The sequence below is a fragment of the Macaca mulatta genome, chromosome 1 (genome assembly GCF_049350105.2).
Source record: "Macaca mulatta isolate MMU2019108-1 chromosome 1, T2T-MMU8v2.0, whole genome shotgun sequence".
NCBI lineage: Eukaryota > Metazoa > Chordata > Mammalia > Primates > Cercopithecidae > Macaca > Macaca mulatta.
Genome location: NC_133406.1, coordinates 168,658,942 through 168,673,476, shown reverse-complemented (window position 1 = coordinate 168,673,476; position 14,535 = coordinate 168,658,942). Strand labels below are relative to the sequence as shown.

Sequence of the window (14,535 nt, the reverse complement as noted above, 5' to 3'; positions counted from 1 at the left end):
ACTCTGACCAGAGAAAACATAGAGTATATTTCCTTGAAAGGGAATGAGTTGAGCAATAAACACTTCATATGTGCTTGTTTAATACACAATATCTATGAGTGTCTAATCTGTGTTCTATACAACCTAGACTTTAAATGTCATGGAGAACTAAAAGTAGGAACCATGTCTTAGTCCATTTTATGCTGTTATAACAGAATATCCCCGATTGGGTAATTTATAATGAACAGAAATTTATTTGGCTCATATTTCTGGGGGCTGAGAAGTCCAAGAGCATAGTGCCAGCGTCTTCCAAGGGTCTTTGTGCTGCATCATCCCATGGCAGAAAACAGATGGCCAAGAACAAGAAAGCAAGAGGGGGCCTAACTCACTTTTATAAGAAACCCACTCTCACAACAACTAATCCAATCCCATGACAGCAATATTGAACCATTAATGAGAGCTCTCATGAATGAATAATCAGCTTTTATTTGACTGCACCTCAGACACTGTTCCTTTCAAGATTAATTTTCCAACACATAAACTTTGGGGGACAGATTCTAACCATAGCACAATTCCTGACATATATTCAGGTGGGAGGTGTTTATATTTCATGTTTCTTATCATTACAGTATTGTACTAGGGAGCCCTGGCTTCATAACAAGTCCTCTAGCCTCACACACTTATACACTTATAAACAAAGAAATGAGTTCTTTGTAAATATATCACATAGTTCGAAACAGTGAATAATAGGTCATTTGATTTATCAAAACCATGTTATATATAGGTAATGAAAAATTTTATTTTATTACTAAGTCTATTAGCCAGTTTCTACCCTTTTAAAGCCAGGCTCCAAATTATCACATTCTTCAAATTTCATAAATACATAGATTACTCAGCTCCATTGGATAAAGAAAAAATGTAAAGAGAAATGAAACGTACTTGTGGAGTAAGTAGTAACAGGGCTATATGTAAACATTAGTTTGCATGGTGTTCGATAAAAGTTATAAAATATTTTTCTTTTTTGACTTAAATACATTTTTTCCTATTAAATCAAAGCAAATAATTGAAGTGGGATTTTTATTACTGTTTTTTATTTGTTTTGTTTTTGTATGTTTTTATCATTTGTCTTTTTTTGACTGGTATGGACCTTAAAGATCTTCTTGTCTTATGTCCCTTTTGAAATGAGAAAGCCAGAGTTCAGAGACTTAATAATTGCCTATTTCCAGATTAGAATCCAGGTTTTCCTATTCCTACTTTAGTGTGTTTCCTCCTCCATTGCTCCATATATTTATATTAATAGCTCTAAGAAGTCAAGCACTAATAAATTTCTCAAACATAGTGTCTGTGTTGACAATATATCCACTTTTTATCCCTTTTCAAAATGATTAGAAAAGAATAGTTCCCTGGAGTACATGCAACAATTGAAGGTGAGCTTTGTTTTTACCAGCCAATGTATGTTTGACATCAGTGATTAATACAGTTTTCCCTCAGTTGCTACGCTTCTTTATCTTGGTGCATAAACGACTGACAGATTGTTAGGCAAAGAGCATAAGCTTCAAAACTATGCTGATACCCCTGGGCATCAGACAATCTAACAAATTTAGGGACTGAAGAGGTGTACACATCAGTTTATTTTTGTTCATTGAGAAGAAATGTAGTGGGGTTGACTTTTTATGACATTTATGTAGTACTTGAATTGACTGACAAGCCTATTAATGTATTCCCTGAACTTTATTAATGTAATATGAAAAATGCCTACGTGTCAATCAACTTCTAACAAGTAATTACGTTCATAAATACTGTAAAATTATTAGCTTTTAATTTTATCCAATCCTATACTTTCAAAACAGTAACATGGATTTTTCTTTTTCTGGAGGAATAAAATATTGTACTGAAGGAACATTCAATAAGTACATTCCTAACTCCTCAAAAGTTCACCATCATCTAATGACCAGCAAAAAAGAGTACTACAGTAAGACGTGTAGCAATTTTAAAAATGTGAACAACATCAAACAACATAAGTAATATAAAGTTAGTTTAAAAATCCTATGAGAATTAAACATGTACCTAGGCTGGTCTTAAATACCGATAGTCTGGTTATTTAAAATATAGGCCTAATATGGAACAAGAGAGAATGGAAAAAGGAAAATGGGATATATTTATTCTTCAGAAATACATCATTTAAATTTACAAGTTTAAAATGTACAAGCAAAATGTCTGTGTCTTAACTAACTTGAACATATTATTGTTCAAGTGCACTTTCTTTTTTCACATAATGAAAATCTTTTATAGTCTTTGAGCTAGAAACTCAAGTCAAAGGGCAGAGAGCTGAACAAGAGAACAGGATTAGGCTTGAATAACATAAGAAATGTGTTTTGTCTTACAATCTCATGTCAGTTTCTGAAGCTGGATTAACTCCCACCCTCTGGAGTCCCTGAATAATCTCTGATTAAAGATAGACTTTTGTGAAAATGTTATTATGTTGGGATATACCACTTTTAAATAATGAACATCATCACAGTCTGCAATAATCTGCAAAAAAAAAAAAGAAAATTCACTGAGGAAATTCATTGACTTATTTTTCAATTTTTACTTTCCTCCTTAAAGTTAATTGTTTAATAAGTTTAACCTTATCACAAAGTTAAAATATTTGCTGTACTAACAATTGAAGCTGTGTTTGAATTCAAGTTTACCTGTACGTAAGGAAATAAAGCTCAGTTAATAAGGCTATAGATTAGTAATCTTTTTCAGACTTAAGCTATGCACCTAAATTAATTTTCAACCTTGACTTATTGAAGGGTAAACTCAAAGAGAGTACAACTGACTTGCTCACTCAACTTTCCTACTAGGAATAAAACATGCATGCTCTGGTACCACATTATCACATGATTCGTTATTAATTTTACTTAGAAATATGGCAACATCAGTTTCAGTTCCACAGAGCATAATATTTCTAAACAATGAACACATGATTAATTTATAAAGCAGAAGGAAATAATGTAAAAGGGCAAAAAATAAACGTTTTCCATTCTCCTAGCATAATAATTGCATTTTTCTTGAAAACCATTTGTATTTTAGGGTACATATGCTCTTACATTTTAGTATGCAAGAGAAATAAAATAATTTGATGCTTCTGTTTGTATCTGGATATTGAAAGTTAGCTAGCATGCTTTATGATCTACTGAAAGTAAATCAAATATAAACCATTGTGTACATGTATTCTCAATTACTTCATATTTAAATAAAGAAATCTTAGAAGGCTGATACTTTTCATTGTGACTTGAATCAAAGTAAACAGACGTTGGATTGAGACAGAGTATTTGAATGGTTGGCGGACTGCATTTAAAGAGTTATTATGCATATTTCAAAAAGTTCTAATATTTCCATGTATCTATTGTAGGTTTCAAATATTTAATGTATCAATCATGGGCTCTCAAAGATTGATTGAAGGGATGAATCAAAGGAAGATATGAGGTGAATCATTTACAAACGTCATAATGTGGTGTTAATGGATATTTCTTTATCTTTGTAAGTAGGGATTTGTATGCCCGTAATGGTCATTACACTTCTTAATGACTACAATACTTGCATACATTTTTAAAGTGTGTGTTTGTGTGTGTGTCTTTCAATTCAAAGTCAGTCAGACGACTTTTTCATTTTGTCTGTATGACTCTTAACGACTTTCTGATATCTAGGAATGTAAACTCCTAAAAGCAATGACAATATACTTCAACAAATATTTCAATGACAATGAATATTTCAGCATTGTTAATTGTTTCCTAGTCATTTTGATACCTAAATATTAAGCATTTCTAAGCGTAGTCTTTCACAATATAGCAGTTCTGAAAATACATACCTTGCACAGTTAGATGCACCTGCATTGTTCTGGGTGTATGTTGAGTCTGAACAGAACACGTGTATGGGCCATCATCTGTCACATCTACATTCTGTATCTGGAGGCTGTAGTCCCTTTTATTCAATGTTGAAATTGAAACTCGAGGATCCACTGACCACTTATCACCTCCCGCAAAAATAATACTTGACCGATTCAGCCAGGCACCCTTTGAAGCTCCATCTTCCAAAAAGCACCTAAAAATTACAAGAGATAGAACACTATTAATCAAAATAAAAATGAGAGACAACATTATTTTGTTCTGAGTGTTATTTTCTTTTGCTGAATAATAGCACAGCATCAATTGAAAACATCAGACATTAACTCAGGAAACACGAACATACTGATGTATCTTCCATTCCCAATACAAATGTAAAACAATACTTGCATACAATTTTTTAAGTGTGTAGTGTGTGTGTGTGTGTTTGTGTGTGTGTGTTTCAACTGAAAGTTAGTCAAAAGTCTTTTTCATTCTGTCTGGATGACAAATTTAAATAAAGTTAAATTAGTTTAAACAATTTTCTATGTTAAAGCCTATTTCTTCGTTTGAAATTATGAGAAACAGTAAAGGTCTATGATTTAGACTGACCTGACCCAATCTGACACTGAATATAATGTACCAGATGCAGAAATCATAGAACCATATAAGGGTGGATTTATTTATTTATTTATTTGTTTATTTCTTTATTTGAGGCAGGATATTACTCTGTCGCCCAGGGTGGAGTGGCACAATCTTGGCTCACTGCAACTTCCATCTGCTGAGTTCAAGCAATTCTCCAGCCTCAGCCTCCCTAGTAGCTGGGATTACAAGCGCCTGACACCGTGACTGGCTAATTTTTGTATTTATAGTGGAGACGGGGTTTCACTATGTTGGCCAGACTGGTCTTGAACTCCTGACCTCAGGCGATCCACCTGCCTCAGCCTCCCAAAGTGCTGGTTTTATAGGCTTGAGCCACCATGCCCGGCCTATAAGGATTTACTTTTAAAATAGCTTGCATTTGCACAGTGGGAAGCTTGTACACTGAAACTATAAACTATGTTTCACTGATAAAACTATAAACTGTGTTTACTGAATGCTGTAGTCATTAGATATAACAAAGCTAGTGTAACACTTTTATTAATAATGTTGCTCATTTTTGCAATTTATTGATCAAAGCCTTTTTTTTTTTTTTTTTTTTTTTTTTTTTGAGAGGGAGTCTTGCTCTATTGCCCAGGCTGGAGTGTAGTGGTGCAATCTCGGCTCACTGCAAACTCCACCTTCCGGGTTCACGCCATTCTCCTGCCTCAGCATCCCGAGTAGCTGGGACTACAGGCGCCCGCCACCATGCCCAGCTAATTTTTTTTTTTGTATTTTTAGTAGAGAAGGGGTTTCACCTTGTTAGCCAGGATGGTCTCAATCTCCTGACCTTGTGATCCACCCACCTTGGCCTCCCAAAATGCTGGGATTACAGGCATGAACCACCGTGCCCGGCCGATCAATATTTTTTTTTAATAAAGCATTCATTTAGCCAGCAAACATTTATAAGGTATCTATGGATTTAAATAGGTATTGTCTCTTGCTGTCTAAAAGTTTTAGTCTAGCGAGGAAGACACAAGAGCAAACCAATTATTACTATACAGAAAGGAAAATATTTTTATGAAATCACACACAGGATGCATGAGAGATCAAAGAGAGTTACTTGAATCAGGGCATTGAAGGCATAGAGAAAGGCCTTCTGAAATAGGCAATGTCTGAGATAAAGAGGTCAGTACTGTAAGATATGGCATTCTAGACAGAGATGCTATGCTATATGTAGGCAGCACCTCTAGGCATTTCAAGGAATGACAAATAACCATGAGATATATGGTAAAAGGCATGAGAGATGGAATTGGAAAAATAAAACCAGATCCACATGATGATGACAAGCGTAATAACAATTACTAGATTTTAAGGCCAAATTTGCAGCCATATATTTAGTCATATTCTGTAACAGGTTTCAAAAATACAGCATTATGTTTAATAGTAGTCAGGCACATCAAACTTTAGAACAGAAGAAGGCTGTGGTCATATACCAGTGATTTTGCTGAGGCCTGAAATTCTGTTTCATCTTGAAAATGTTCTGTTACAAATTAAAGACTGGTTTTCTTAAATGAGTACAAAGCACAGCTACAGAAGGAAAACACACATACATAGAAATAGTTTGACAGCATTTCCACAGAGCACCTTGGGGGATTGAACACAGTGTTTTGAGATTGCTACAAAATTGCAAGCTGAAAGCAACAGGGTGGGCTGCTGTCAACTGTATGAAACTAATCAGTGGGTGAAAAAGTAAGGAACAAGGTACATTGCAGAATCTAATTTGCAGTCAGCTTTACCATCTACAGAATCCAAAACGGAAGTCGTAAAGGTCACCGTTAATTGAAAAGCTTGTCCTTATGTATTTATTAAAGAAAATAAAACCCCCTTTAATGACGTAATTAAATAATTCCAGCATATTGTTATTCTTAATAATATGCAGAAAGAAGATACAAGGGACATATTTCCCATTTCACAAGATCACATTTGTGCTGGTACAGGACAGAACTCTGAAATACCACTGCTAGGACTGTGATAATTCTAGTGTGTCATTTAGTATCTGCATTCATCAAGTGTTTCTGCGTAACCTCTGCATCTATGTCCTTCGCATGTTTTTCTATTGCGTGTTCATAACAACTCTTTCAGGGTATAGACTGCAATGCTCTCGATCACTAAAATAAATGGAGATATTTAGGTTAAATGACTGGCCTAAGCCACGAAATTAGTGGGTGCCAATGTTGAATTCATAATCAAGTCTTCTCTTTCCACATTCAATGTCCTTTCCACTGTAATGCAGATCAAAGACTTTTAAAATAGGTTTCCGAAATGGGAAAATGATTAGAATGTTGCAGAAATTACTGCAAGTAATTTCTTATTTACTGAATGTGACCAACTGCTTAACCTGTCCTAGTCTAAAGGAAGCAGAAAATTAATTATTAGTGGATGTTTTACCATGAAAGTCTGATTTAGAATGCTCTGTTGGGCATTTCCATTTCCCTAGAGGCAGTAGCAGCTTTACCTTTATTTTGGGGGTTTTAGGGAAGACTGCAGAGATTAACCAGTAATCTTAGCATAAGCACTGTTCCTCAATTCTGGCATGACATTGGCTGCCACAGAAGAATAGAATTCAACTTCTTCATGATGAAAAAGATGGAAAAAAAAAAAAAAAAACATCATTTTTGTCTCCTTGGCTTCAATAACTATATTTTGTAATAGTCATTGTTCCCAACTCAAAGTTTTTCAAGATGCATGTTAGTAATACTCTTGAATGACAATCAGAAAAAAATATATATATTTTCCTTTTGGAAATTTTGTGGAATTTTGTAGAATTATTCTCAAACTACACTATTATGTTAGAACATAAATAACCCAAATTACCATACATGGAATTTTACAGACTCTATGTAGGCATGGTTATGTTATGAAATCATATAGAGAATACATGTAGTTTAAAGATCCAGTATGAGATGACTATAAAGAGCATGTGAATAGGCCAAACATACACACACACATGGCTGTATGCATGTGTGGGTGTTGTTTTTTTTGGTCATTATAAAGATTCCTTGAGAACAAGAACTTATCTTCTTCCTCTGTACCTCCTTTTTGTTCTCCACTTTACATCCTATTTTTTTTCTTTACAATACAAAGAGATATTGCTTGACATGTGTATGTTGTATTAAGAAATTTTGTAAGGAGGGAAGCTATGTAGGGTACAATGGGGTGGAGGGTGAGGGCCAAGTAGAGAAGCATGATACCAATTTATGTTTGTACTCTTTGGGTACCAACATTTTTTTACTTGGTTTAAAAAGTCTAGGGTCTACAAATATAAATTTGTTGGAATCCTGGCCCATACGGAATTTAAATTTTAGCAAGGATGATAAAGCATGTGTATGAACAGCCGTCATGCAGAACAGGAAGTGAAAAATGTAGTAATTAAATTGCCATTATAATTGGATTATTGAGATTCTCTGAGAGTCTCTGGCTTCTGCCCTTGACCCTTGTAGCCAGATCCGTTCTTCCCACAATAAGCAGAATGAACATTTTAGAGTTTAAATCAGATCATCAACAACTCCAAGCCTTCTATTTAATTCATAAGAAAATTTATAATTCTGATAGTAGTCAACACAGTCCTATAGAATCTGGTCCCCTGATGTTTTCTGACTTTACCTCACACCCCCCTTTTCCACTTTGCTCTAGGTTGTGATCCTTTAGCTGTGCTTCCAACAAGCCAGGCATTCTCTTTCCTCAGTTAGTTTATATTTGCTATTTCTTCCTTGAAAAATTTTTCCTCTAAAGTTCTACATAACTTGTTCCCTATCTTCCTTAGGTCTTCATTAAATGTCCTAATGTATTAAATAGCAAAAACACCACGACTGTTCCAACACTCCCTGTAGACATATTATCCATTTACTTGATTGATTGTTGTCTCTCTCTTTCCACTAGAAGCAAGATCCAGGAATTTTGTCTATTTGGTTGCTTCTATATATTCCAAGGGTCTAAACATAATGAACGATAAATATTAGTGTGTGTTGAGTGGATAAATGAAGGTAAAAATTAGGAAAATTTTGGAGAAAGGAATAATATGATAAAGTGTATCAAAATTCCCAAAGTGCGGCATAGTCGGAAAAGCAAAATCACACCCATGTAAACTATAACATGTAATTAAATGCAAATATATATAGTACAGACGATAACTGGTGAATGATACAGAGGATGTGGTAAGCAATCTAAATCAGTAAGTGAAGAACTGAGCTAAGAATTCAGTGATCAGAAAAAAGGCAAGTCAGGGGCAGAGGTGGGCAGGGTGCAGGTGGCAGATCAAGCAAATCATCCATACACACAGATACTTGAAATAAGAAAGAACTACAGCATTTGACTCTACACCTCAGAAGCCCTTTTAAACCATTAGACATTCTGCTTAGTATGTGCTAGGAGTTTTGCTAGGCATTTTACATTTATTATACCATTTAAACCTAGAATAACACTGTGAGCCAGATACTACTATTATCTTCATTTTTTTAGATGAAGTAGTAAAGGTACTGGCAGGTTGTGATTGGACAAAGCAAGGTGGCTTGCATTCAAAACCACAGTGACAGACTATGCTAGCATTTTTAGAGTCAGGCAGCAGCAAGTCAGGGGGTCTCCCTGTTTAGAATGGAGGAATTAAGGCGTAAGGGAGAGTTCAGTTAAGTGAGGGTGGTCAGATCAGTAATGGGACAGCATGAAGTAACACTTCTCTGGTCACAAATTCAGATCTTTTTTCTTTGGACTTCAAAATGGAACATTTTAGCAGCAAGTGATCTTAGGATCCCTTTGAAATACAGACAATGAAATAATCTGAATAAAAATGTACAAAAATAAATATATCCTCTAATCGAGTATGGCATAGCTTTCCTTGATAGTGGTTTTTATCTTTCACTTAAAAAATCTGCTAGACTACCTTTTTTGCAAGGAGATGAATAAAACAGTTCCAAAAATATAGTCTTCAGCATATGCTCTGTTGACACTATACCAAATATCATGATAAATACTTAAATTTTCAGTCAATCATCTGGATATTTTGTACACATAGTTCCAAACATCTGGCTATTGGAAAATATATGCAAAAAACCTTGAACATTTCTTTTTGCTTCATGGTTGTTAATTATATAAACCCCGGCTCACAATATTTAATTCTTTTTGAATAAGGATGGCACTGCTGCCTAAATTCTTTTAAGAAGCCCCTTAAAGGATGTTACTACATATTGGGCAGGTCTCTGTTTTGGGGGTATGAAGTCCCATTTGGTGAGATGCTATTTGATCAAATTGTTAGAATAATTCTAACAGAATATACCTGTAATACTAATTCCTGTCGTGATTAAATCTGAAAGGTGGACATCAGAGAGTGTAGTGAAAAATAGCATATTTAGCGTATTTGTTATTTTTTAAAGCTGTTAAGTTAAAAAGCCTCTGGCTGCTAAGGAATGATTTTGTCCACTTACATCTCAATTTCTTTGTTGCACAGTCCAAAAACATAAGCATTCTCACCATTACCAGTATTTCGCACAGCAGAATTTATTCAGCTGTATGGATAAAGAACAGCTTTTCTCAAGACATGTTGATTAATGAAAGCTCCTATTAAAGGCACCAGTTAATAAAAAAAAAAAAAAAGTACATTTTTCTCATGGACTCAAAGCTAAACTGAGTGAAAATAATATTCCTATGAAGAGACTTACCAGCTACCTTTACTGCTGTCTCTTCATTGCACCATGAAGTCCTAAATTTGACAGAAGGAGAACTTTTCAAAGCATATTAACAGAGTTCAGAATCCCATAAAATCTCCATGATGATTCTGCACACAAAGAGAGTTCTGATATCCTGATTTCAAGACCAAATGAGGTAAGGCAAGTAAAGCAGAGATTATATGGAACAGAAAAGAAATTCCACCATCTTTCTCCCCTATCTTTGTTTTTAAGGCACTCTCCTCTTGATATCTTTCATGAGAGTTGATTCCCAGATAATATGTATGTATGTATACATAAATTATATGGTTATATAAATATTTCCTAGATAATAATATCTCTTTATGATTGACAATATTTAAAATTCTCTTTTACAACTACTCAGACACAGAAATGGTTGTCATTATCTTTCTATTTTTGCAGGTGTGGTAGAGGTGGGAGACAGTGAAGGGTGGTGGGAAATCCATGGTAACAATTTGTCCAGTGAGCTTCAATTATTTAATGAAGTCCTCATCTTTAGAGATGATAAGAATTATATTTTAAAATATGTTGCTGGTGATATCTAAGTGAGAACTGCACTTCAGCAGGTTAACAGTTCAACACTGCTCAGTATACAATAGTAATATGTTAACATTACTATGCACCAGATACATTTTAAGCATGTTATGTATATTTTTCATTCAATCCTCAAAACAAGCCTTTGAGGTAGGTACTATCCAGTACTATTATTATTAGCATCATTATACCCATTTTACAATGAAGACACTGGGATACATCTGTTAGTTAAGTAACTAGCAGATGACTTGCTTATTGACATTTGTATTATATGAAAAAAACATTATTATGAAATAATTGCAGTAAATCTTCAGGCCTTAGAACCAAAGTAATATCAATAAAACATGTACATTTATTTTCAAAATGGGAGTTATGCCATGTTGGGTATATTTTACCTCTTGTGTAATAGCAAAAAAGAAAAAAAAAAACACAAGTAGCATTGATTTCTTATTTTGTTGGAAAAAGAATTCTATTTTCTATGTATTTCACTCTAGCAATTTGGGATAATAAGCTTATTTTTAAAATATTTTGGATAAAAGATTGAAAGCTATCAGCCACTATCGATTATAAGACCAAATCCTCAAACATCTTAAACATTTGTACATTGTAAATTAGATGGGAAAAAAAAACTGAAAATTAAGCTTTGTGAATTTTTCTTGCTTTTTTCATGCAGAACTATACTTAATGTCTCCCTGAAATCTGTGAAGTTTAATGTAATCAAGTGATAGTATTAATTCATACAGTTTAGTTTTACTTTAATGAACAACTTAAAATTCTTTAAATCTGTATTTTTTAAGAGACAGATTCTTGCTCTGTCACCCAGGCTTGAGTACAGTGGAATGATCATAGCTCACTGAAGCCTCAAACTCCTGGACTCAAGCAATCCTCCTGCCTCAGCCTCCCAAATATGAGTCACTATGCCTGGCTCTAAGTTTGTTTTAAATATATACACACACACACACACACACACACACACACACACACACACATTTATATGTATAGTTTGTTTATAAATATACATATATGTAGTTAAGTTTGTTTTTTATATATATACACAAACATACACACATACATACACATGTATCATACACATATATACACGTGTGTGTATAAAATACAAATTTAGAGCCATTTATATATATATGTATATATAACATTTTCAATGCCTGGGAAATCATTCAAATTTGGTTATGATTAAGTCGCATTTTCAAACATTAAAATCACTCATTTTAACTCATAATTAAACTATGTTTTTCTGCAATACCACAAATTGCTTTATCTTATTATTTCCATTAACTCATTTAAGTCAAGCTTCCAAGTAAGAATATACGTCTGTGTTAGGAGGGGCAATGCCAAATGATTTTTACATCTAAAGGGTGCTTCAATACATTATTTGTAAATAATTTAACATATAAATTAGCATTTATGAAGTAAAATAAGCATGACTGGAGTAAGAGAGATCTTGTACATTATGATTAAAGAAACTAGCAAAGTCTGAATAGCAAAATTCTTCACTTTTGGCCTGTTACTAATTATTATCATCTTATCCCAATAATAATAAATTTCATTTGCAGAATGATTACTATGGATTAACAGGCATAGAAACATATTTAAATGTATGATCTCATTTAACACTCACAAAAATAGTCTGAGAAGTAGATAGGTCTTATTATCTCTGCCCTAAGATTACTGAATGCATGCATGCAAAATTGATAAAGGAAGCAAAGAATGTAAAAGTCCTCAAAAAAACAAACAAAAGAAAGAGGTGTCACAAATTTGAGTGGTTTAAGGCTAGCTTTGTTCCAATGGCTTTAAACATGAATCAAGCTGAAAATTTCTTTGTCATCTCTACTTTTTAATTTTTGAGTTTCAACAAAATCAGCTTGCTTTCTCCCACATGGACTTGATTGAATGTGAGATATTTGGATCTGGAAGGGCTTCAAGATTTTTGATAACTGGCAGGTGCTCTGAACCGCTGTGGGGAAAGTTCTGTCTGCAGTACTGTCTCCTTGGCAGCTGCTTCCTGGAGAAGTTGGACTTTCACCTCAGGAGATATAAAGGGAATGGAAACTACTTTCAAAATGCATGCAGGAGGTGTTTAAAATAGCAGTATCAAAGACAGAGATTGCAATCGGGTCCAGAGAAATGACTGAGATAGAGCTCTAGGCTCCAGGCAAGCCTTTCTATTCCATCCTCTTTGGGATGGAGCCAGGTACATACACCTCATCCCTAAATCAAGGGAATAAAGGAGATGGACTTCTCTAGTAAGAACAGTATCAGCAATTGCACCTCATCTCCCTTCCATCAGCCATCTTTGTGTTGAAGTCATTAAAAGTATTATATTTGCATATATTAATAAATAAAGATGATAAAATAAGAAACATAACATGGATATACAGAAAGGTTCTAAATTCGTCTGTTTTGTAAAAATAATAAACTATATGCTACTTTACGGTATCAGCAAATACAGACACTTATAAAGCAAAATGAATTCTGTTCCCCACCTTCCCAACCCGTCTGCTTATGTTGATCTTTAAGCATCTTACCGGTCACTGCTGGACTTTTCTTATTGCATTTTTTTTCCTAATAAAAAATATTCTGAACACAAATTTTGTTTTATGAATAAAGAACTGTTACACAGTCAACTAATTAAAGCTAGCCTTGCAATCAGTTACTAAAGTAGCCATTAACCCATATTTATCTGTCTTCTCTTCAGAAAATGGACTAAACCACAATTCAGTATGAACCAGGCCTTAAAATATAAATTAAGGAATATAGCCAAGAAGAAAAAAATTAATGTGTTTTTTAAACAGCTTCCTGTAAAAAAATTAAACTTTTTATTTTTTGAAAGATGTTAAGTTAAAAATTTTCTCAAATTTGAGTCTTTGCTAGATCTTATTTTTTATTATTATAACTTTTCCTTAAACTGTGTACTATAATTATAGTTAATATTGGGTTCGAATGTCATCTTTCTTGTGTGCTAGGCCTAGAACCTGGGCCAAGTTAATTTACCTTAGTTTTCTCACCTGTAATATGGGGTTAGTAAAAGTACTTACTTGACAAAATTGTTATGAGGATTAAATTAATTAGTTTGTTTAACGCATTTAATACAGAACAAGGTGCATGATAAGTATGTAATTCAGGTTAACTAGTATTACCCTACATCCCTGTGGTTAACTTTGTGTTTGAAAACAATACTGCTGCCAATAACAATAACAAAAAACCCTATGTTATAAAATATAATTAGAAGAAGGAAAAAAATAAAGAATTCATAGTGTCTGGCTTGATGTAGCAAAACTTTATTTTTCTATATTGTCAGAGCACAGACATAGCTAAATGTCATATGTTAAAGTACTTCATTCATTTACCCCCCCTTGAACTGCCACAAAAGGTTTTTTTTTTTTTTTTGTTTTGTTTTTTAATATACTTCCCCATCTTATAAGCAGAACATGTAGAATAAGACAGCCTTGGTGTTATATTTTAAAAAGTTATAAAAGTTATACTGGGACTGAAAACTTACGTTCAGAAACCGTATTCCTAGTTTACTAGCAACTGCTTTGGGCAAGTAATTCAACTTCTATAAAGAATTTAATAGTTGCAAAATTGAGATAATATCACCTGTGTTAAGTAGCTTCTATTTTGGTATAACATCAAAGAGGCTGTGCATGGGAGATAGGTTTATAAAGTTATAAAGTGAATTATAAATGTAAATATTGTATAATTATTGCAATGTTTTATAGGTTAATGCTCTTCATAACTCTAGGTTATGATTATGAATTTCTATATAGAGACTGCATAAGCACAGTGACCTTCCCAAGCCCACTAATGTAAAC

At 33.7% G+C, this 14,535-nt stretch overlaps 1 protein-coding gene across 1 annotated transcript in view; it reads right to left on the bottom strand.

Moving 5' to 3' along the window:
* Window positions 1-14,535, bottom strand: part of NEGR1 (neuronal growth regulator 1) — an 885,521-nt gene that overhangs the window by 529,302 nt on the left and 341,684 nt on the right. The window contains 1 exon segment of the mRNA NM_001261637.1: window positions 3,836-4,068. Within this exon segment, the coding sequence (NP_001248566.1) occupies window positions 3,836-4,068 (233 nt within the window).